Source organism: Alosa alosa, chromosome 8 (genome assembly GCF_017589495.1).
Source record: "Alosa alosa isolate M-15738 ecotype Scorff River chromosome 8, AALO_Geno_1.1, whole genome shotgun sequence".
NCBI classification, from domain to species: Eukaryota; Metazoa; Chordata; class Actinopteri; order Clupeiformes; family Clupeidae; genus Alosa; species Alosa alosa.
This window is the reverse complement of record NC_063196.1, coordinates 22637299-22661036: the sequence shown is the minus strand read 5'-3', so window position 1 is coordinate 22661036 and position 23738 is coordinate 22637299. Positions and strand designations below refer to the sequence as shown.

Sequence of the window (23738 nt, the reverse complement as noted above, 5' to 3'; positions counted from 1 at the left end):
AAACTATCTGTCTATTAACAACTGTTAAACTATCTACATTCAACTTTTAAACTGTCTACGTCTAAACTATCAACTTTTTATTAAGCTATGCTATGTCTGTCCTAGCTTCATTTTCATGCACTCGTAATTCCCTGGAATTACATTTTCTAGTTATTATTATTCCGCTGACGCTTTTTGTGCGTTTAATACAGTTTCAACCGTTTAACTTAGAAACTTCATTCAAACTGCGTTGCGTAGGTCTTACAGTGGGCATCGCTTTCAAATGGCCACTTCAGTCGCACATTACGAGGCGTGAAGCTGCGTGAAGTTTTAGTACAACTTTCAGCCACTGTGCGTCGCTCTGCCACTATACATCGCTCTGCCTGCCGCCCCTTCTGAAAAGCTCGATTTACCTCGATTTAGGCTACTTGGGTATGGCTTAAGGCTTGACTACACGGTGGTAACGGAAATTGAAATTTGCTGTCTACATTATTGTCAGTGTTGGGTTAACTCAACTACGCAAATCAAAACAGTGGTGTGATAATTGAGCCAGTAGAGAAATAACTATTCAGAATTAATCTGTAGCCTTGGGTAGGCTTCTGCGATGTTTTTAACAGGCTAAGCTATAGAGATTTAGACAACTATGACTCACGTTTTGGTTTCGTAAATTAATTTGCCCTACTTCTTGACTGCAATGTAGTCAATTGACTGCTTGACATGTCATTTTTATTTTTCTGTACAATAAACAAATACATCTGCTTTATGCATGAGAATTACATTTATATTTGGAACTTACATGGTCCAATGCATCATTACACTACGTTAGTGTTTCCCAAAACCATAGTAGCAACGAACATTCGCAACCACTATCGTAAAGTTGTGTAGTTACAACTACACCTCTCGACCTGTGGTAGAATGCTAGTAGAAGCATAGTTCAGGGATCTTCATGTCAAAGGCGTCACTGACGCCAGTTATTTGTTTGCAAATTAATAATTATAAATATATTTAGGTTTCTAATTGATATTTACACTTCTAACCACCATACATCCATATTTTAAAATTAAAAGTCAATTTGCAGCCATGTGCACGTAAGTAAAAGTCACACACCTGCAGATAATAATAAGGTGAAGTGCATTTTTTGAGTCAGCTGAGAATATGTAGCCTTTGATTTTCAGGGGGTCCTTGTTAGTTTACGCAAACCAAGCCAAGAAGGCTGATTCTGATTTTGATAATATGATCTGCACAAAAGATACACTTAGGTAAACAACGATGTCAATATTGTTGTCAAAATCTTAACCTAGATACGAACTCTTGGACAGGGGACTGGTAACTGCTGTGCAACGGCGGCTGTCATCTGCCGGCCTTAACGCAATGCGCCACAGAAGTATGTGCAGGTGCCCGTTCACGTGCTACTAAACGTCATTAACCACCTTAGTCCAGACTACATGTTGGTTAGTTGAACGATGCATCCTGTTAGTAAAAAGCTAACCTCCATAGTTGTACGGGAAACGCACCCCAGATCAGCTTGTAGGCCATTAGCAATCTGTTTATTTTATTTTATGAAGCCTACACAGTAGATCACATGCCACATTCTCACTTTCAATAGACAGATGCAATAGCCATTGGTCAAGTATTGAGTATAAAGCAATTAATATACCCTATACAAAAAGTACTTCATACTATCATAAAAATTCGTTAAAACGAATAGCATTTTGCAACTTGCAAACACTGGATTAAATATCGTAGGCACAGGAGAAAACTTGTACATCCATTGGCCCGGGGGAGATCACATGCCAGTTGCCTCTCCCTTCAGTGCTATGATTTCGTTGGCTGTGAGCTTGTTTCAAAAAAAAAAACTATTATTGCAGATATCAATGCGTCTTTGTTCATGGGTTTGGCCTCACAGCAGAGGCTTAGACAACTATGACCCACGTTTTGGTTTCGTAATTTGCCCTACTTATTGACTGCAATGTAGTCAATGCTTGACAGGTTATTTTTTATTTTTCTGTACAATAAACAAATACATCTGCTTTATGCCATGAATTACGACTTGGCCAGCCTATAGAGCGGGCACATTTTGGAGAGAATAGAGAATGTACGCACGCAAGAATCTGTAGGATATTTGTGGCTGATTACCAGCAAACAATGTTTAATGCATTAACTCAAGACGTCAAACATTTTCTATGTTTGACAATACAACAATACAACAATCTAACAATACAAACAGAAAGGATGCAGCAGGCAGCAAATGTAGAAGAGTCATTTCCAGTGGAAGAACAAAATGCTGAATGAAGCCCAAAGATATGAAGGCATATCTGGCAAATTGTTATTTTTTGAAGACATAAATGGTTGGGCTATAGGCCTAGTTTGCAAGAAGGAGACATAAAGCGTGAGCATGGCACACTATCCACAGCTGTGGTAGCGGGGGGTAGGAGGATTACTGTTAGCGCAGGATTTATATAAAATTCTTCAACAGAAGGCCTGCCTCGAATGCAGGCTTGCCCAAAAAAAGTCCTGTGGTTTGCGCAGCCTACAGTAAGTAGGTCTTAGTGAGTTAGGAGTCTTCTAGACTTCTTTTCAGCTGTCTCAGAGGTGGAAAGTTGCGTTCGTTGGGGGCAGAGCTGGATTAACAATTCATAGACCCTTGGGAACAAATGCCCCCCCCCCCCCGCCCCCCAGCCAACGTGAATCGGGCGGTCAGTTAATAGGCCTATCGTGAAGATTTGTATTGCCATTTAAGGCACGAAGCTGATCTGTGAGGCCAAGCCTCACCAAGTAGCCCGTTTGTTTACAACTAATATTACATTTAATTAAACTGCTTATAGGCTATGCCGAAATAGTTTCAACATTTTTAATATCAGTGTCGGGTGAATTAGGAAATGCCTTATGGTTGAAAGCTGCTTGGGATCCCCCCTGTCAAGCAATAACCATACAAAAAGTTAAAAACAGATGACATGATGCGCGTCACTGACATAATGCGCAAATAATACGCCATACGCCATGAGCGCTCGGCTACATTACAGCCACTGTAAAAAATCTATGTTTTGAAAACTAGCATTAAACTGGATTAGATCCCGCAAAAGCAACACACGCGTGACTCTCTCTATCCTGATTCCCTACTCTTTGAGCCAACTAATATGTTACGTGAATCAATTAACTATTGTAGGCTACCATTAATTAATAATGTAGGCAACAGGTAACATGTTGTCCAGGCCAGAGCCATAGAAAAAGAGAGTTGCGACACTCTTTGAAGTCGCCGCCACGCGGTCACGTGGTTCACGTACCTGAAAGCAGAGGCGCTGTCTTCCCCCTACTGGCGTGGGGGTAGGCCTACGTGCGTAAGGGAGAGCCTGTCTGATTGAACTGAAGTGAATTGTGAAATGAAAGAAGGGAATTTTCTTAGTTGTGAAAAGTGTTCTATTGATAGATTCTTGTTTAAAGTTAATTCACCTAATACTGTAAAAAAAGCACAAAAGTATATAGGCCTATTTTTTATTTAGTAAAATTGATATTAGCCTAAAATAAATATTATCTTGATATGATGTTTACCTTACTTATATTTTATAAGACCAATCATTTGAGTGGATCTAAATCAAGTGACTGCAAACATTTTGTATGTTACTTCAAAAACTGAAATGGAGCTTGTTTAAATAAACATTTCAAAACGGCACTCAGAACAACCAAAAAACAACCAAAGACAACCAAACGGGAACGTTGTGTGAAGATACTGTGCAACCACAGGAGAACGTTTTAGTTGGTTGGTTCCCTTAACGTTTAGGGAACGTTAGAACCCTTAGGGAACGTTCCCTAACCGTTTTTGGTTTGGCTGGGCTACTGTCTTGTACAGGTAAATGTTCAACAATTGCTGGTGTGCCGGCTATAATCAATTTGCTAAATCCAGGGGCGTAGATTTGCGTGGGGACCGAAGGACGTGTCCACACCAATGTCAAATTACGACTGAAATGTCCCCACCAATATTCAGGTTGAAATGGGGAAAAAAGCGCTCACATGCGCTACACAAAGAGTTAAATAATTTCTCACTTCAGTGCTGCGGATCATCTCGTACAGATCTTGTAATGTGCAGTAGCCTATGGGTAAATCGCGCTGATTTGAAGTTACCTATAATAGTGCCGCAGTCTCCTGCGCAGCATGCAGCGCTTCAGCTTTACTTCACTACAAGCATGAAGTGCGTCCAAATTCACCCATTCTTCTCTGTTGAACTCCTCGAGAAGTACGCTACTCATCAGACATGTGTCACATGAAAGAGCCTTTTCTCAGCTTTTAAACGGTGCTAGCTAGCCACTGTTTGCTGTTCGCGAGAAAAATAACTTCAAGAGATTTAATAATTATTCTCTGCGCCCATATCCACATCCATTCGTCTCGGTGGAATATCGTAGGCCTACACACTCTTCACGCAACACATGACAAACCATATATCATAGCAGACCTTACCGAACACAAAGGTGTAATGCATTCCCGTGTATCGTTAGCTGTTCCAGAGTAATCCGGTTTTGAAATAAATTATAGCAAAATTCAACATGGTCTTTCGGCTGCATTTCTTAAAACTGAGCTGTGCTTACATCGCCTAGATAGGTCCGTGTAACGCTTTGCAGTGCTTTGTACTATTTGCTCCATTCATCTGATCCAAATAAAAAATATGTTCAATAATCCAATTTTCAATTTTTTTTAACTGGTCAGCAAATAGATAATTGCTGCTATTTTCTAAATGTGTCATTAGTCACGCAAGATAAAGAAAACAGAAACTGAATTGGAAACAAAAGTAAAATTCCGTTAATATTGAATTTTTGCCGGGTTTTTTTTTTACCATTTTTGTTGGGCTGAACCACGCGTGGGGGCGGGCTGATACATATTGGTGCGGTGTTGGTAATCACATTTTATCAGCGGATGTAGAGATAGAGGGCTATCAAACACAGTTCAGCTTGCATCAAGGTGCCAAGCGATTGATAATGTCAGCTCGAGATCAGAACCTTAGATGCAGAGGGAGACAATTGCTGCGTCCTGACACTTATGAGTAGGCCTACGTGTTTTAGCCTATGTTTGGGGAGGCTTTGAAGACCTACATGAGCATTACCAATGGACTTGAGCCCTTGCCTACAGGCCAATGTAGGCTATTTGCTGTTGAAATTAATAAATGGATAAATTGAAAAATTATGCTCACTGTTGTGTCTTCGTTTAGCCTAATGAAACCTAGTCTAGCGTAAAGCGTTAAATAAGCAAAAATGGCATGTCAAACAGTGCTTGGGGTAGCCTGTATAGCCCGGTATAGCCAAGACTGACGTCGATGGCAAAGCATTCTGCTTTGGGGAATTATTTGGTATGGCATGGCCATGGTATTCAAATATAGGCTAGGGCCTACTAGATATGTTCAACATAGGCTGAAAGTTATGTTTAACGTGCCTTGTTTTAGTTATTAATCTCTAAAGTAATGTCAAAATCACAAACAACTTCAGGCTGCGCTCTCTTCCACCATCTAGCCTGGCCCAGCTAGATCGTGTTCTCCCCCCGGTCACGGTGTTCGTGGTTCAGTCCAACCACAAGGGCAAAAAAGGGAAATTAGAAAATTGACGCATCATTTCAATTTTTAACTTCTGAACAGAAAACCATAACTGTGCTCAATTGAAAATCAAAATAAGCAACAATAACCCATTTACTGTGCCGTCCTAAAGAATGGATAACGGATTTTTAAGCCTATTTTTATATTTTTTCATGTGAATTCTGCAAATAGAACATAGCACTGCAAAGCGTTACACGGACCAGTAGATATCTGTAAATATTAGAAGAATATACAGGCAGCTCACGGTTAAGAGTTTGTCAATGTAGCCTTAAGGATGATTTCTTTTCACAAAATGCTAAGCTTGCATGTATTTAAGTGTCTCAAAACTGAGCTCTGCTTAAATGGGCATGATTTCATAACAAACCAAATAGAAAATAAATGTTAAATATAGCCTACATATCTGTAGCCTACATATTAAAATCAGATTAGGTAGGCTACACAGTGTAGTTAGATCAAGTTGGACAGTAGCACATTTTAATCATGGATAGTAGTTGGACAGTAGCACATTTAATCATTTTATATATCTATAGTGGCTGGTGAAAGAGTTGAGTTTTTTTTTTTTTTTTTTTTCGGGGGGGGGGTTAGTGGGTAGTGTCCCCAACAAAGCTCAGACCAAACCTACGCCCTTGGCTAAATCATTTGTCCAGCTGTCGAATCGTGGTACATTCAAACGCAAAAGGTGCTTTGATATCTTTTTCGTTTGAACGTCGGCAAGCAGACATGCTGCGGTTGCAATAATGAGGATAATTGGTTTTATCTGCTGATTTATTTTTTGCATTATTTTGAATATGACTCGCTCCAGTCTCAACAGCACGTCTACTTTTTCCACACGCATCTAAATTCTAACACACATCCCCTCTCGCTTTCTCTCTTTCCATCCCTGCGCACGGGGCTTTCTTAAAGGAGCTGCACCATTTTACAACAATTGCATCTGCATTTTCATATTAGAATGTTTAGTCTGTTTAAGTGTAAGCTTAAACTACCGTGATCAATTTAAGTTCCCGTGCCCCCGCTGAAAGTCTCATGCACTTATCGTTACACTATCACATCTATAAGTAACCGTGACAAATAGGGTATAAGATATATAAACTCACGCTATTGTATTATCATATATGTTTGGTAATGGCTCACTACGTCATGGAAGCAGTTAAGTCAAGTCGCATCAAAAATAGTAGTGGCAGAACTCCCAAGTGACACCTTGTGGTTGTTTGTGTCAACTGCAGTTTGTGCCATTTCTGCTGAGAAAATGGGGTGCGTGATTCATGAAGGAACCTGTCCAAACTTAACTGGGACCCACTGTAGATCCTCCTCCAAATGGACATTCCTCTGGTACAGAGTTGTTCCCTACAGAGAGGACTTGCCCTATGTCCAGTACAGATGGGGCCATTACTCTGCAGAGCTCCTCCCAGACAGCAGCAGAGGAGCTGGACGCTACACTCTCAGCTGCTCCTAAACACACTGGGCTTTATGTGTGCAGAGCAGAGATAGGAGACCCAGCCTATCAGACAGACTACAGCAATGCTGAGCGTATTTGGGTTGTAGGTGAGTAATCATTTCCAAAGTTGTTTGTATTTCTGCATGAGATAAGAATGTGTCTGCATTCTCTCCGGTTTCCGTACTGTGTCTCAGGTCTTTCTCCTCCAGCCTCTCTGGTCATCACACCCAACAGACTTCAACATTTCGTACACAACTCTCTCTCCATGAGCTGTGTGGCACAGGACAAGTCAGGCAGATGGAAGCTAAGATGGGAGACAGGGAGAGCCGAAGGACCAGAGTGTCCTCAGGAGTGGACGTCAGAGGCAGCGTCCACATGCAGCATCAGAAGCCTGTCCAGTCATGACAGTGGGATGTACTGGTGTGAGTCTGAGTCCAGGGAATATGGACCCTTTCAACAAGGTAAACACAAACAATGCTTGAACATTCTATTTGGGCCCCAATCTACTTCCCCTGCATTAAGATAACATATGGAATGTTAAAAAGGAAGTCTTGTGGGGCCAACTATGATGCTGATAATGGAACTCTCCTGAAAGGGTCCATAGCAATGCTGTCAAAATTGTGACAGGTATGTGCAATACATTCATTCAACTTTTATTTATTCTCGGAGGTTCATTGAGGGTACTCCTCATTTTCAGTGAAGCTGAGATTACAGTAACAATGCAATAACAAGAGATATAGTATAATAATTGTGATAAATAAAACAAAATAAAAGAAATAATAAGTAGGGCTGTCAATCGATTAAAAAAATTAATCTAATTAATTACATACAGCGGGGAAAATGAGTATTTTCATGTATTGAACTTTCATGTATTGAGTATTGAACATGTCAACATTTTTTTTCAGTAAGTATACTTCGAGTGAGGCTATTTGCATGGAATTTTCACCAGACATTACTTAACTTTGGTAATCCACACATATAAAAAAAATCCAAACATTAATGTCCATAAGTAGAGTTATGAGTAAAAAAAGGGAATGGCACAGGGAAAAAAATATTGAACACGCTAAGAAAAAGCAGTGCACAAAGGCAAGGAATGGCCAGGAATGAGCTGGAATCTATACGTAGTTAGAGAGTAAATATCCCTCATATCTGTGCAAATTAATATAAGATGGATTAGTACATATTAATGAGCTTTAAAAAGGTTTTTCATTACCAAGGTGTCACACAAGAAACATTTCATAATGGGTAAAAGCAAAGAGCTCTTCCAAGACATTTGCAACACATATCAATGGAAATGGTTACAGATGCATTTCAAAACTTAAGAATCATCCAGTGAGCAGTATTGGAGCCATTATCTGCAAGTGGAAGGAACATCACTGCATCATCAATCGGCCATGCACAGGATCTCCTCACAAGATTTCTGACCAGGAAGTCAGAAGGATAGTCAAAAGTGTAGCCTAAGAGCCAAGGACCACTTGGAGAAAGCTTCAGAAAGACTTGGAGGCAGCAGGTTCAATTGTTACAGAGAAAATCATAGGTAATGCACTCCACCGCCTCTATGCACACTCACCCCACATGACTCTATTACTGAAGAAAAACATGTCGAAACTCGTTGAAAGTTTGCTACACAACATTTGGACAAGCCTATTAAATACTGAGAGAATGTATTCTGGTCAGGTGAGAGAAAATGTTAACTTTTTGGATGTCATACTACACACCATATTTGGAAGAGAAATGGCACTGTGCATCACCCTAAAAATACCATACCAACAGTGGAGTTTGGAGGTGGAGGCATCAAGGTGTGGGGCTGTTTTTCATCTCATAGTACTGGCAGACTTCACACGGTTGAAGGAGCGATTTTTCCCGGGAGAATCTTGCCATCCACCAGGACGATGAGTATGAGACGTGGCTAGACCTTCCAGCAGGACAATGATCCAAAGCATTCAGCAAAGGAAACTCTCAATTGGTTTCAGAGAAAGGAAATCAAGGCCCTCACTTTAATCCAATTGAACAATTTTGGAAGTTACCTAAAGATCAGGATTTACAAGAGGGACCCCTGGAATCTTCAATATTAAAAGACTATCTGTTTAAAAGAATGGGCCAAAATCACACCTGAATACTGCAACTGATTAGTTTAGTCATACAGGAAATGCGTTGAAGCTCTCATTACAAATAATGGCTTTTCCACAAAGTATTTAAGAAATTTCAGTAGGCGTGTTCAATACTTTTTACCTGTGGAATTCCACTTTTTTACTCATAACTCTACTTATGGACATTAATGTTTGGATTTTTTAATATGTGTGGATTATCTAAGTTAATACTAATGTAGGTTAAACTGATAAAATGCTAAATATTAATTGTGAAAATAGATCAAGGAAAATGAAAGGTTGGAGAAAGTCCAAGGCATGTCTTAAGATTTATTTAAAAAGTTTTGAATTGATTGTGCCAACTTCAGCTCTCCTGTGGTAGGCTGTTCCAAAGGCACACATAACATACATAAAGCTGCCTCCTCCATTGGAACAATTCCTACACAATGTACTGTAGGAATTCCCCTTTACACCAATTTTAAACATACTGGGTACCACTTAGCGCTAAGGAGGTAGCCTACTCAATTCGTGTAATAAATTAGTGTAGACATACTGGGTACCATTTAGTCCTAAGGAGGTAGCCTACTTAACACTTTGAATTCCACGCGGTAGGTGCCTTGCTCAAGGGCACTTCAGCCGTGCCTACTGGTCGGGGTTCGAACCGGCAACCCTCCGGTTACAAGTCCGAAGCGCTAACCAGTAGGCTACGACTGCCCCAAATGGAGACATAGCGTCTTTTATATGTGCTTTACATTTCTGGGTCAAAGGACTTGTGTAAGATAAATATAGTTTTTCTGAGTTTTCATGAGTTTTCGATTGTCATGTATTTCAGTTCTATTTATCATAGAGTTCCCAAAATTGCACATAAGGTGTGTTACAGTGTCTATTTTTGTAATTTAGAAAAAAAGCTAAACACACAATATTGCGTTTTTGGCACTCAACGCTTGGGAGCAAAAAATGCAATATTAAGTTTTTGGCACTCAAAGTGTTAATTAAAGGGCCATTTAGCGCTAAAGAGGTAGCCTACTTAATTAAAGGACCATTTAGCGCTAAGGAGGTAGCCTACTTAATTAAAGGGCCATTTAGCGCTAAGGAGGTAGCCTACTCAATTAAAGGGCCATTTAGCGCTAAGGAGGTAGCCTACTCAATTAAAGGGCCATGTTCCTACCTGCGACAACATCACATAATGCAGTACCATCAGTCATTCCAGCACTGCATCAGCTATATGAGAGACTCCATTCTCCATCAGCATAAAATCAAATTGAGTTAGAAGTCATTATTTTAGGGTAAAGGAACTACATTCTGTTGCTTTAAAAGGCCGCATTAGTACCCGTATTCCCTGTTCCAGGTGTGCCCTAATTCCTTTAGCCTGGCCCACACTGGCAAAGACACTGCTAGACCTGTCATAACTAACATTGTGTGTGTGATGATTAGCATGCTATACTGTCAAAACACGGGTGAACAGTGCTAATATGACAACCTCAGCGAGTGTTCTGTTTGTTCACTCTAATGCAGACAACAACGTGATTCTGGACATTCCTGCCTACCCTGTGACTGAAGGAGATCCTATGACTCTACACTGCATATTCCGGAACAGTTCCGCCTACTCCGCTGCTGATTTCTATAAAGATAATTCACTCCTTCAGAGCCAGACCACAGGAGAGATGACTATCACTGCAGTGTCCAAGGCACATACGGGCTCCTATAGGTGTAAACATTCAGTGCTGGGACAGTCACCAGGGAGCTGGAAGACCGTTATCAGTGAGATATTTTTTAGTCCTTGTTTACTGAAACAGTTGATTATACAGCAGAGCCGGAGTGAGGCACTTAATTTTACCGGGAAATTATGGGGGGGTTACTAAAGTACATTGCATGCCTACTTCACTATCTGTCAGACAGGTGGGGTATGAGTCTTTGGATAGGAGTTACATTTTTTTCTGAATGCTTAAACACAACCGTGATTCTTATAGCACAATTTCTAAAACTATTCATTCTTATAGCAAAACCACTCACTGAGTTCGCAAAACTAAAAGCACAAACACTGCTTGTACTCAGTTTGCAATTTTGTAACACACACTTTGCACAACTGGAGGCACAATCCACTGCACAGCACTCTTTTTGCGGAACTGTAAACACAAGTCACTGCTTTACACTCAATTTCCAAATGATCAACACACTCCTAGCAAATCTATATACATTATTTACACTATTTTGCCAACTCTCTGGCACACTTTCTCATGTGCAAACTGTTTTAGATAATTAGTTCACTTTGCAATCAGCCTAAGCACTATAAATAAGCCACAGGTAATGTACAATGGGTACAATGGAGGGAGCAGGAAGAGTGGGAAGAGTAATAATTAGAGGAGACGGAAGATTAGGACGTGGAGGTGAAGAAGTAGGAGGAAGAAGAGAAGGAAGAGGATGCAGAGGTGGAGAAGTGAGAGGGAGAGGATGACAAGGAGGTGAAGTTAGAGGAAGAGGACAAGGAGGAGCAAGAGGAGGACGAGGAGGGTTATTGTCATGTCAGGCCTGGATACGGCATTCCAGAATATATTTTCCCTGGTGCCTTGGACTAGGACATTGCATGTGATGTAGACGAAATTTTGAGAGAGACGACACGATGTAGACTGATTTTTTTTGTCTCAGTGAAATTGCTATTTTGTGTTTTGACTTGGAAAAACACACTTGTGTTTGTTTCGATGTAAACACCAATACTTGAAGTTTGGATCCCTGTATGTTTACAGAACTATGACACAAGTATGACCTCAAACTGACATAGTCTACCTTGTGCACAGAGAAAGCAAAAGCCAGATGTGTTTTTTATTCATACCATCAGTGTGTAGTTGGCACATTGTGTGCTTATGGTGATGGCTTGTGTTTACTGTTTGATACGAAAACACCATTTTTACAAAGGTGTGAAGAGTTACAGTATATGAGTGTTTGGGAATGAATGTTGACTCAGATGCTTTTTGAGACTTTGAGCAGAAATGTCCCAGCCCGGTGTTTAGGATGCATCATAGACAGGTTATCTTTCAGGTAGCCTATATATTTTCCATTAAAAAAACATCACGTAGCGAATGTGTTGTGGCTAACTCACTTAGCTCCTGTTAGTAGCCTAGGTTATTGTCATAAGCAAATGAGATGACCGTCTAAAGATACAATTAGTGCTGCTATCAATTTGCTTGGTATAACCGCATAGTTTTCTACAAATGCAATCAAATTGGCCTCCATCACTCAACCAATGCTAACGGTAACATTATTGTACCTAGGTCCTATAGCTATTGACATTATAAGATTAACGTACCTGCAGTAAAAAACAAGCATGTCCGATAAACATTCTCAGATTTATTTCGGCTTCAAGAAGAAATGGGAATTACATTTCATGTGAAAATCGTCCTATCCTTATTAGACGTTCTCTGCGGTAAACTACAGTCCTTGTAGGAAGTGTCCATTGTTTTTCCAACCCACTTTAGATTAACTTCCAACAAAATTACGCCTCACTGCAACGATGCGCCATCTGGTGGACAAACGACTACGTATCGCCAATACTGGAAATGCAGCCATGATGATGATGAATATTTGGTTTTCCTTTAATCCTACTGAATCCTTACTGTTGCACTGTTGGACTAATGTTGGACTACTTTTTGCACCTTCACCATAACACCCACTCTCTTGAGCACCTTGCCAGGCACACACAACTAAGGACTATGGTTGGACTACTGTTTGCACCTTCACCATGACACTCACTCCCCTTAGCACCTCACCAGTCCTGGCCCTGTCACTACAAGCGTCTTATGCTTGATCACCCTCAAGCACATTGGACTTTCTTAATTTAACTTATATAGTGTATTTAGTATTTAGTTTTTTTAGTTTCTTATCTTTTCTTCTACTGTCTTTATTGTACAGTGGAGTTTAGTTATATGTTTATACTATACTAATGTTTACCATTTCTGTTGTAAGTGCATGTTGTGTGTTATGTCTGTATGCTACTGAGACCCTCGAATTTCCCCTTGAGGATCAATAAAGTATCTATCTATCTCTATCTATCTATCTAATTTGTAATTATGTATCGGCCGTTCTAATTGCCGATACTGATAGTATGTGCGTGCCTGTGTGTGTGCGTGTGTGCACCACCATCTACAGGCCAATGAGTGTACAGTCACTAAATGTACACATAACTTGAATTATTTTTTTAGACCCCCCCATGGATGAAATTCTACGAAACTTGGCATACCCCCAGAGAATGCCAGGTTAATCATACACATAAAATTTGGTGCAGTTCTGAACATCTTAACTGAAGAGAGGGGCGATTAAAGCAGAATGATATTGCATTTTCACCGGGGGGGTGCAAATCACAAATGAGTGATTATGGGCTAGGTTGTTTGGGCCCCTGAGACCAACATACCATAAAAATGTCTTCATCCTCGGTGCCACGGTTCAGGTAGTTATTTAGGAAAAACTGCATTTTTGGGGTTTCGGGGGGCCCAGCGCGGAGGGGGAGTGGCCCCCGGGGACCAAACGAAAAAGTCCGTAAAAGTCTAGTGGGGCTATATACCCACCAAATTTCATGTGCTCCGGTGTCATTACATCACTCTGCCTTTGCGTGCTGGGACCTTGATAAAGAACAGGCCGCTGCAAGCCTCACCACAATGTGAAATATAGCCACACTGTCAAACATCACATATGTAATTAGCCATACCTGAACATGTACTGTAGGTTTTCCAGTGTTCTCTGAAATACACCATGAAGACATGAATAGGGTTGACTTTGCACACAGCAAAAATAATGCTATTTGTTTTCTACAGGATAAATTAGATACAACCAGATGCACCTGTGTCTTTGTGTCATGCCCATCTGTGTTACTTTATGGCAAAAAGTGGCATTGTTCTTTTACTAGTATACTTAGTAGGGCTGTCAAAATAACTGATTAATTTTGATTAATTAATTTGAGAAAAAAATTGACCCCGAGCCGTTCTAGTCAGTAACCATTAGACGAAAAAAACGAAGGAGAGAGAAGAATGTGCTGCCTAGATCACTGATTGCAACATTTACTTTTAAAAAAAGGCCTGATGGTGTTGATGACAATAAAGTATTGATTAAAATAAACTCCTCTGCAAAGTCTGCAGCAAGGAATTTGCATATCACCGGAGTTCGTCAACTCTGAAGTCACACATCAATGCAAAGAAATAGTGTTGACATTGAGGGGAGTGTTAATTTATTTTTATTGTGTCCCCTAGGTTATATATGTGGCCTGAAATGCCTTGTATGTGAAAACAACTTCTTCCCGAAGCACTGAATGAATTTGAATTATAGGTACATATTAGGTCATATCATAGATTATTATGATCATTATTTGAACAGTGAAAATAATAATAAAAGAGCTTTTGAACTTTAGTGTCACTAATGCTGATTATTCAATGATTCATTTGAATGTACATATTTAAAATACTTTCACAGCAAAAAATATATATGCGATTAATTTAGATTAATTAATCACAGAGTATATAATTAATTAAATTACATGTTTTCAACAACATTGACAGCCTGCTTTTTAGAAATTCTGTCAGTTGCAAATGGATGTAAAGAGCCCTCTGTTGGTAATTTCATGTTAGATCCAGTAAGATTTGAAGACCAGTAGCCTCCTACTCAAACTCTTTGAAATGAATAGGACTTCTTAGCTTCTAGTATGCAGACTTGTTACATCTACACACACACACACACTCACACATACAGATGCCTAAACACACACACAGATACACACAGACACACATACTGGCACACAAGTACGTGCACACACACAGATGCACAAGAGCATGCACACATACATGCACTCACACACAAACAACTCTGCATGAAGTAAGCCCGGATTGACCATTGAGAGGCCATATAAGGCGCCTATACCCATTCACAGTTACACAGCCTGATCAAACCATATCAAAATTTAGCCTATACTCCTTTACAAAAAATGTACTGAGACAGCTTGTCCACTTGTCCAGCATAATTGATGTAGCCTTCCTAAAACCATTAGGCCAGCTGTATCTGTTCAACTGTTAATGAAATTAAAGAGTAGGCCCAGAGCCCTATAGGCCTAGACTATTTAGGTGTTCAGCTGCATCGTCAATTACAGCCTGATCAGAGGCTTGGTCGCTGGTCTCATTTCAATTAGTGTTAATTGAGTAGGCCTATATATAGGGTACTGAAAGAGTTGTGAGAGCAAGGCTAGTACAGCTCCCTGGTTGTAGGCTACCACTTTTATAGATATGAGGCTTAAACCAAACCAGGGTGTTTTATTTTTGTGTCTCTTATGGTTTTACATTGGCCAAACATGTGGTATAAGCCTTGAAATAGTGCAAAAAGACGAGACACATCATGAGGAAAGGTCTGAGAATATTCAAACTGGGACAATTACTTTCGGCACAGGGAATATTTCACTGGGTCGAAATCTGGAATATGAGAGACGATATGTTGGAGAAAACACTACAGACGATGGCTCCGTTAACGTTCAAGCCGACGATCCAGGCCTGGTGGGTGGACAAAGCGGCACTCATGACTTTAGGGCCTGGGATCGTATGCGACCCAAGTTATTATGTACTAATGACCTCATGAAGTTCTCTGCACAAGGCCCTGGCTGTTCTTCACTCCAGTTAGACAGCGGTAAGAAAAGTATTGGATAACTTGTTTTTGTTTTACAGTGTACACAATAACTCTCTGTCGACATTAGTGGCCTAATTCAGCCGATTCCTTGCAGCCCTTTCACTTGCATTGTTTGCATCAATAGCTTGAGACCAGACATTCTTTTCTTTTTTTCTATTCAACAGGTGGCACACCTCTCTCACTACACCAGCTACGTTGAGAGTGTGGCTACTCTGTGAAAAGGACTGCGGTGGGCCTCGTGCTTCTCGCCACTTTTGATGGTTGTGATGTTATAAAACAGGTAGGCTATGGTTTTCCTGTCACATCAGAGGATTTTTAATTTTCGTCAGAGTAGGAGTAACATTAGCCCATAGAGATGCCATCAATCACTACAAAACAAAACTCCATATTTTCACACCTTATTAATGCCTTAATTCTGGCATTACATTTCATAGTGAATCAACAACAAAACCAAGAGAATGCAAAGTTTAAATAAAATAAAGAAATGTCTTTCAGCCACTTGAACGTGACCAATTTGTGAAAGCAGGCCTGTAAAATATATATATATTTTAACAGAAGGTGTTGTTGAAGCAAGTTTCCATTGCTATAGCAGGAAGTTTTAGCATTGTCTGCATGGAGCAAGCTCATTTAACAGTCTTGATGTGTCCTGTTTTAGTATTGGTCTGTTATCCTCTTCAGGCTTTTCTGTTGGCGTACATTTCATGAATTGATTTCAGTAGCTTGAATTTACAGTTAAGCTTTCCTGGGTGACGTCCCATCAACTCACCAGAGGAATGGAGGCTAATCGTGAACATGGTAACAATTACATACAATTTGAATACCATTTGGTCCCTTGCAAACCAATATGTGAGCATAGGAGTGGCCATACTGGTTGTATATGTAAGGCGGTTCAAGAGCCTATAGTCCATTGTAGGCACCCGATAGAAATATTGTTTAATTTTGCGATTGCCCCCCCTGCGACGTGTTCGCCCCCCGGTTTCAGAGCTATTCTAAATGCAAAAATGCATAGAGGAGTTATGACAAAACCGTGACTTAACAAACTATATCAGGTAGGCCTATTACACAACATAAATGGTCACTAGGCTATGCTGGCGACCCAAATAAAATCTCCTTTGGGAACCAATGGCTTACAGTATCAAGTGGCTGCCACCTCTTGGCGAAAAGTTAATAGTTTTGCATATCAGTAGTAATACATTTCACGCAGCTGTGTTAATCACGGAAAGCGCGAATGAAGTGGACACTTCTAAATGGAACCCATCAACCCACTGTACAGTAGCTCAAGGTCTGTGGCTAAAGCAGCCATAATGAAAGCGTTATCATTGTTTGGATACTTCACACACACGTGTTTTTTAATCGCATAGACTACAACTACCAAGCTGGAATCAAAGCACATCGACTCCCCTCTCACACCCTAAACACGCACTTCGAACAAACAAAAAGCATCTCAGTCTCACGGTAGCCATAGGCAAAACTGTATCGGACCGGTGTAACGTTGGTACTAAATCATCCATCGCAAAGAATGATTTTTGTAGCACGTTCAACAAATGTAGTTACAGCCCTGCCCTGGATACTTCTCTCAACGTGCGCTCTAAAACATTTGGTTTAAATGGATGTAGATCATCACGGGTGCGTTAATAAATCTACATTGCCGCGAGTTGACACAAATTATTCACTTTGACGAATTTATGTAGTTTCAGTTCTAGTTACTTTACTTTGGGCCATGCTCTTCCTTACTTGAATCACCTTTGAAAATAGAGGATTGAAGTAGCCTACAGTAAGCAAGGTGTGAGGTTTTCCTATTTGTGTGTAGAGTTTTGTAAAAAAAAGCCATAGTTACAAAAAATGTGCTTAAGCAATCAGAAAAAACTGTAATAGAAATACACTGGCAATGGAGTCATGCAAATATGTCATGTAATCTGTTGATAGTTTGACATTTTTGATTATTCTTGCATGTGAACTTTGGCAGCCTGGTAGCTATACTATCCATCATTGACCCAGATAGCAAAATCAGATTGGCAGAGAGCGGACCGCTGGTGGTATGCCGCCAGTGGATTGCCACTAGTGGTCCACCTTTGGACCACTATTTCTTAAATTTAACTTGTCATGAATATTAAGAAAAGACATGAAATGTTATTAAAATGATATTTGGAGTGTAACTGAACAAATGAAAAAGATTTTAGACCAATAGTGGCAAAATATTGGGCCATTAGTCTGCAGCCCACCAGCGGAACCCAGTGGGCCGAAAGTGGTCCGCCAGCCTCTTGCTATGTGGGGGACAACTTATGTTACCATACATCAGAAGACTTTGACAAGATTTTGGAAAGATTCTTGAAAGATTAACTAATGCCCCCCATTCAAGCTTTACGCAGAAGACTACTATCTTTCAAGAATCTTTCCCAAATCTTGTCAAAGTCTTCTGGTGTAAGGATGGCTTTAGGCAAAGTAAGGCTACTTTATGTCTGCATAGCATAGACTACCCAAGCTAGGCAAGATAGCTTCTACCACATCAACAGTGACAAGCCCAGTAAATGCACACTTTCTCTCCTGTGCCTCTGCATTGCAGAAGCTCCTGATTAACCACTGTGCCTCTGTTATACAGGATCTTCCATTCCATTGTTCATAGTGCTCTTTTCTCTAGTCTGTACATGTCTAAAATATACAAGTGCTACAAATAATCAGACTAAACATAATGTGTTTGTGTTTGTGTGTGTGTGTGTGTGTGTGTGTGTGTGTGTTTCAGTCCGTAATGGTCCCTCAATATTGAGCATCAAACCACAACTCATGATATTTCCACACAGCTGGGTAACTGAGGGGGACTCAGTGAATCTGGCTTGTGTGATTGGGAACACCTCCTTGAACTGGACATTCCTCTGGTACAGAGTTGTTCCCTTCAGCAAGGACTTGCCTTATGTTGGCCTGAGACAAAAACATTACTCTGCAAAGCTCCTCCCAGACAGCAGCAAAGGAGCTGGACGCTCCTACACTCTCAGCCCTGCTGCTCTTCAACACACTGGGTTTTATGTGTGCAGAGCAGAGGGAGGAGATCCAACCTATCAGACGGGTTTCAGCAATGTTCATCCTCTTTCGATTAGTGGTAAGTAATCATTTCTAAAATTGCTAAGCTAAGCCAAAATCCTTTATGCAAGTCCCTCCACTCGTCGACCATATTGCAACACTTTTTGGGCACTCATCGGGCATCCTATTCGGCAGAAATGCGCGTGCGCAAGACTTCACGACACCAACCTTGCTCCAGCGGCGAGTTCACAAGACATGATTGGCACAATCTCTTCACATCACACCACATGATTGGCTCAATGTATTCACATGTCGACGTTTGGTGAGGAAGGGGTGGGATATGTGTAGACAACGTTACAAACTAACCCCATGCACTTCTATGGAGGATTTTGTCTGTGTGAGTGCTGTGTCTCCTCATTAGAATAGAAAGTCTCTGGCTAAGCACTTTTCAGCCTCTGCACAATCTGCACTTAAGTCTGTCAATGTAAACAACTCTTGCGCGGATTCTGCTTCTTGCACACTTTCTCTTTTCCGTTAAGCACTTCTGAGGGTACAAGGTAAAACAGCATATTGGTTGATGTCAGCAGTAGGCCTAAGCCCCGTTTACACGTACATGGTTATTTTGAAAAACTGAGACATTTCCCTTTGTTTGTGTTGTTCCCTTTGTTTACACACAAACGGATTCGCCTCTGAAAACGATTCTTTCTAAAAACTCCAGAGTGTAGATTTTGGAAAACTTCGGTTGCACGTTTGCATGTAAACTGACAAAAACGGAGGTTTAACGTCAGGTAGGCCTATGCGGCAGAACTTGCATCTGCGCCAAAAGTGCAACCTATCTTTAGCCTACATTTTCATTTAGCTATGGTGATCAAGGATGTATTCAGAGTAGCAGTCACATTTATGTTGGTGCAAACTCTTTTTGTCTGTTTGCAATTGCAAATACAGTTTAAAAGAGAAAGAGGAAGTGATTTGTTGCTATTGCTATTTTCAGGATTCTGATTGGCTAACGTGGGCTTGAGCTTCTTGTTACACTGCCACTGTCACCTACAGGTTTGGCATGCTCTTGAGGGCATATATACATGGGTTAGTGTAAACTAAAACTTTTCTAAAAACTGACAGGTGTGCACAATATTATTTTTGAAAACAGAGAGGGTGAAATGTCAGTTTATGAAAATAGCCGGCCAGGTGTAAACATAGCCCTAGTTCCAAATATATGTAGGCTACACGTTTAAGAACTTCAAGTATTCCAACATTCCAGTATTACATTTACACTTATTCATTTAGTGGCAAATCCTCCCATGTGCATGCGTAAGTTAAGAAAAGCGCGCAACTAAGTGTGCTTGACTGTTGAGAAAGAAAGGTTCAATAGTGTCATAATATCAATTTATCTATGCTAACAAAGCTGTAGACTGACATCTGCAGTAGAGAGACTGGCATAACGATAGCATAATTGAATCAGAGACAGAAGAATATAAATGATAACTGTTGCTCAATAGTGCAGGCGTCTGTGCAAGTGTATGCATGACTTCGGCCAAGTTTGAAAGAAATGGGACAGATTCAAATGAAGTAGGCTATGTGATAACTTCATGTCAAGTTAAAACTGAAGGTGTACAGTTATTGGTCCAATATCCAACAGGGTTAGTATAACAGGGATTTCCCTATTTAACAATGTAGCCTTTGATAAGGTAATGTCTGGATATATGCCACCTTGTGACACTGTAATGGGAAAAAACATAAGCCGTATCAGCATATTAAGTACCAAATTTGATACTGTAGTGTTAATTTGTAACTTTCTGTGTAACCTACATGTATTTAAAACTAGGTTTACTACCGTCATCAACAATATGCTGTTTCACCTTGTAGTGGCACTCGACCTTAATACAGCCCCCAGAAGTGACAGAATGCACATAAGAAACACCCGGATTTTGGAGAAGCTCTTCTCAAAGCATGTAATTTATTCCATGGTGCGTAAATGACAGACTTAAGTGAATGGCAGAACGCGCGCTGGCTGAAAAGTGCTTTGCCACTTCACACCTCCCCAATTTGGTGCTTAACATGCCGAAATGGCATTATGTTTTTTTCCCCCCATTATTGTGTCACAAGGTGGCATATATCCTGACGTTACTTTAGTTATGAGACTACTTTATTAAACAGACAAGCACCGCATTTGATACTGGCATGTTATTTTGTAAAGTTCTTTGAACATGTAGCCTACTGCCAAAGCGTGTACTGTAACTGCCTCCATGGCACGTAAATGACAGATTTAAGTCAAGTGTAGAAAAGTGCTTAGTTGCGCATTTTTCCTGACTTATGCACATGGGGGAATTTGCCCCTTCCTTACTTATTTCTTTCCTGTATCTCAGGTCTGTCTTCTCCAGCCTCTTTGGTCATCAGACCCAACAGATCCCAACATTTTGCAAATGGCACTATTTCTGTGAGCTGTGAGTTGCAGGACAACTCTACCAGGTGGAAGCTAAGATGGCAGACAGGACAATATGAAATTACAGAGTGTCCTTCTGGGTGGACTTCAGAAGAAGCGTTCACATGCAGCACCAGACACCTAGCCCCTCATGACACTGGGCTGTACTGGTGTGAGTCTGAATCTGGACAATACAGCAATCTTGTCCACATTACTGTGACAAAATGTAAGTTAAGTTACTTTATTTGCCCTCTGCATTTAAAGGGACACCAGGCAAGCCTGATGCTTTTTTTTCTACAAAGCTCCCCCTTGCGTCTGTACGTGTTGATACGTGTGCGAGCCCTCGCTTGGTCTGAAGCTCTTTTCCTTTTCTTTGCATCTTCTATCAAGGGTTTTTTGCTGCTTCTTTGCCGGCTCTGCCTTTATACACACGTTTGCAACAATCAGTAGCGTTTCGTTAGCCTGCCTCTGTGCTGGGGATGCAGGATGTAAACTGATCCTGCTTCTCGCAATGTCAGACTTTGTGAGACTGAAGGTCGGCGGGTAGGATATACCAAACTTGCAAGTGGGATATTCTTCCTACAGGCAGTAGGGGTGGGCGAGAGTCTTCATTCGCCCTGTAATGAGTCATTTAACCATATACCAAATTACGAAGATGATTAATTAACACGAAAACGTTACCTGGTGTCCCTTTAACCTATGTGGAGGCAGTGATTAACACAATAGGAGCAATGAGCTTATCATCAGGAGCACTCACACATTAGGAGAACACATACGCACCTGAAGCTGGAGCCCGGGGAGCAGTTGGAGGTCAGGACTCAGGAGATCCTCTGTAGATGTGGGAAGGTGCTGTATTACTCCCCCCACCCAAATGTTTTCTCCCAGTTAGGGACCGAACTGGCCACCATTTGGTTACAAATCCAATTCCCTAACCAGTAGCTATGGATGCCCCCGTAAAATAAAATCATTTTGTATTCATCAATGACATATAGGGCCTTATACCAGCAGGTAGCAAGATGGCCTACAATTTAGCAGTGGTTATTGGTGTCCAAAACTATTGTCAAACATTAGTTAACTGTTAATTGTAACTGTTCAAATCAGAACATAAAGAGGGAAAGGGGCAACATGATTATGTTTTTACACATAGGAGAATACAGAAGACGTATGATATAATTATCACTCGTCTAGTATTTGAACTTCAACTACAAAACAGTCTAGTTACTTACACTACTGACTGAAAAGGTGTTACAATCAAAAACATGGAAAAAGCAACACATAAAATAATATTATTAATTATAAAAATCCTAAGGATATTCATCCAAGGACACAATCACAGTCATGTTGCCAAGGACTCGTTGTTAAGGTCTCGCCAATTTTTTAGATTTCTTGACAGTGCACTCTAGCACGATAGCTGTGTAGATCATGCACATTTCACTTTAGATCAGGTTTTTCTTGGTCAGTGGGGTTATCAATTTTAGTGGCGTTAAAATGGTACATTTGTGATCATGCACCTGACCACACCTAGTTTTTTCACTGACACGCCAGGGGTGTACAAGGTCAATGTGTGTTCACTCTTATTCAGATAACACTGTGATTCTGGAGAGCCCTCCCCACCCCGTGACTGAAGGACATTCGTTGACTCTGCGCTGTTTATCTCGGAACGGTACCTCAGTCAACGGTGCTGAGTTCTATAAAGAGAATTCACTCATCCAGACCACGACTACAGGAGAGATGAGCATCCCTTCGATCTCAAAGGCACATGAGGGCCACTACAAGTGCAAACACCCAGAGCTGGGAAGGACACCACACAGTTGGGTCATAGTCATCAGTGAGGCACTTTATTAAACTACTACATGTATCAGTTTATTCATAAACATCAATGTTTACTCGTGAACGCCATTTGTTTTTTCAGGATCTCCCATCTCAGTGTTCAGACTGGTCAGGTCTTTAGTGGTGGTCTCTCCATATCTGCTGGTAACTGTCATGCTGGTGGTCCATTGCTTGAAATCTAAGAGTAAGACAACTACTACTTCATATTTGGTTGACAAAATGATTGGATGAAATTATAATATTATGTCTTATCGGATTGTGATGTTATTGTGTTTGAGGAGACCACAAAGAAAAAAAGAGTAGAACTATCTCATGTTATATGTAGATGTGAATGCAACAAACAATGTTATTGAGTCCCTTATACAGACTAGTAATCAGGGCTCTATTGGAGGCTAAACACAAGTAACAGTTTATCCACCTTTCAGAAATAGTGTTTATCCACCTCTTATTAGAGTTTATCCACCTCTCAGAAGAGTTTATTCACCAATTGCAACTTTTAACATTCAAAACACACTGTATTATCCCATTTCACAATGTGTACACTCATCAACACTAGGTAGCCTACCATTGAATACCACTGGTAATGTTAAACATTGGACAATAACCTGCACCATCATCAAACATGTTCTGAAGGCCTTTTTAAAAAATCCGATACCGCATGGCGCAGTCCACCTTACCGTGATCCCAGAATTCATAGTTTACCACTACACCCCTGCTAGTAACTGTCAGATGCTGCCACACAGG

The 23738-nt window shown here is 40.6% G+C and overlaps 1 protein-coding gene and 1 long non-coding RNA gene across 2 annotated transcripts in view; both read left to right on the top strand.

Annotated features, from left to right (window-relative positions):
• The window catches only part of LOC125298806 (Fc receptor-like protein 5), a 31802-nt gene that overhangs the window by 7003 nt on the left and 1061 nt on the right, over window positions 1–23738 (top strand). Inside the window, exons 2-9 of the mRNA XM_048249674.1 lie at window positions 6778–7096; window positions 7184–7450; window positions 10592–10930; window positions 16463–16525; window positions 18471–18824; window positions 21109–21390; window positions 22747–22992; window positions 23077–23178. Of these exons, the coding sequence (XP_048105631.1) occupies window positions 6919–7096; window positions 7184–7450; window positions 10592–10930; window positions 16463–16525; window positions 18471–18824; window positions 21109–21390; window positions 22747–22992; window positions 23077–23178 (1831 nt within the window). The 5' untranslated portion in view covers window positions 6778–6918. The remainder of the gene's footprint in view (window positions 1–6777; window positions 7097–7183; window positions 7451–10591; window positions 10931–16462; window positions 16526–18470; window positions 18825–21108; window positions 21391–22746; window positions 22993–23076; window positions 23179–23738) is intronic.
• On the top strand, window positions 15273–16436 carry LOC125299151. Its single transcript, XR_007194326.1, has 3 exons — window positions 15273–15730; window positions 15895–16010; window positions 16409–16436. It is a non-coding gene; the product is annotated as an uncharacterized LOC125299151 (long non-coding RNA).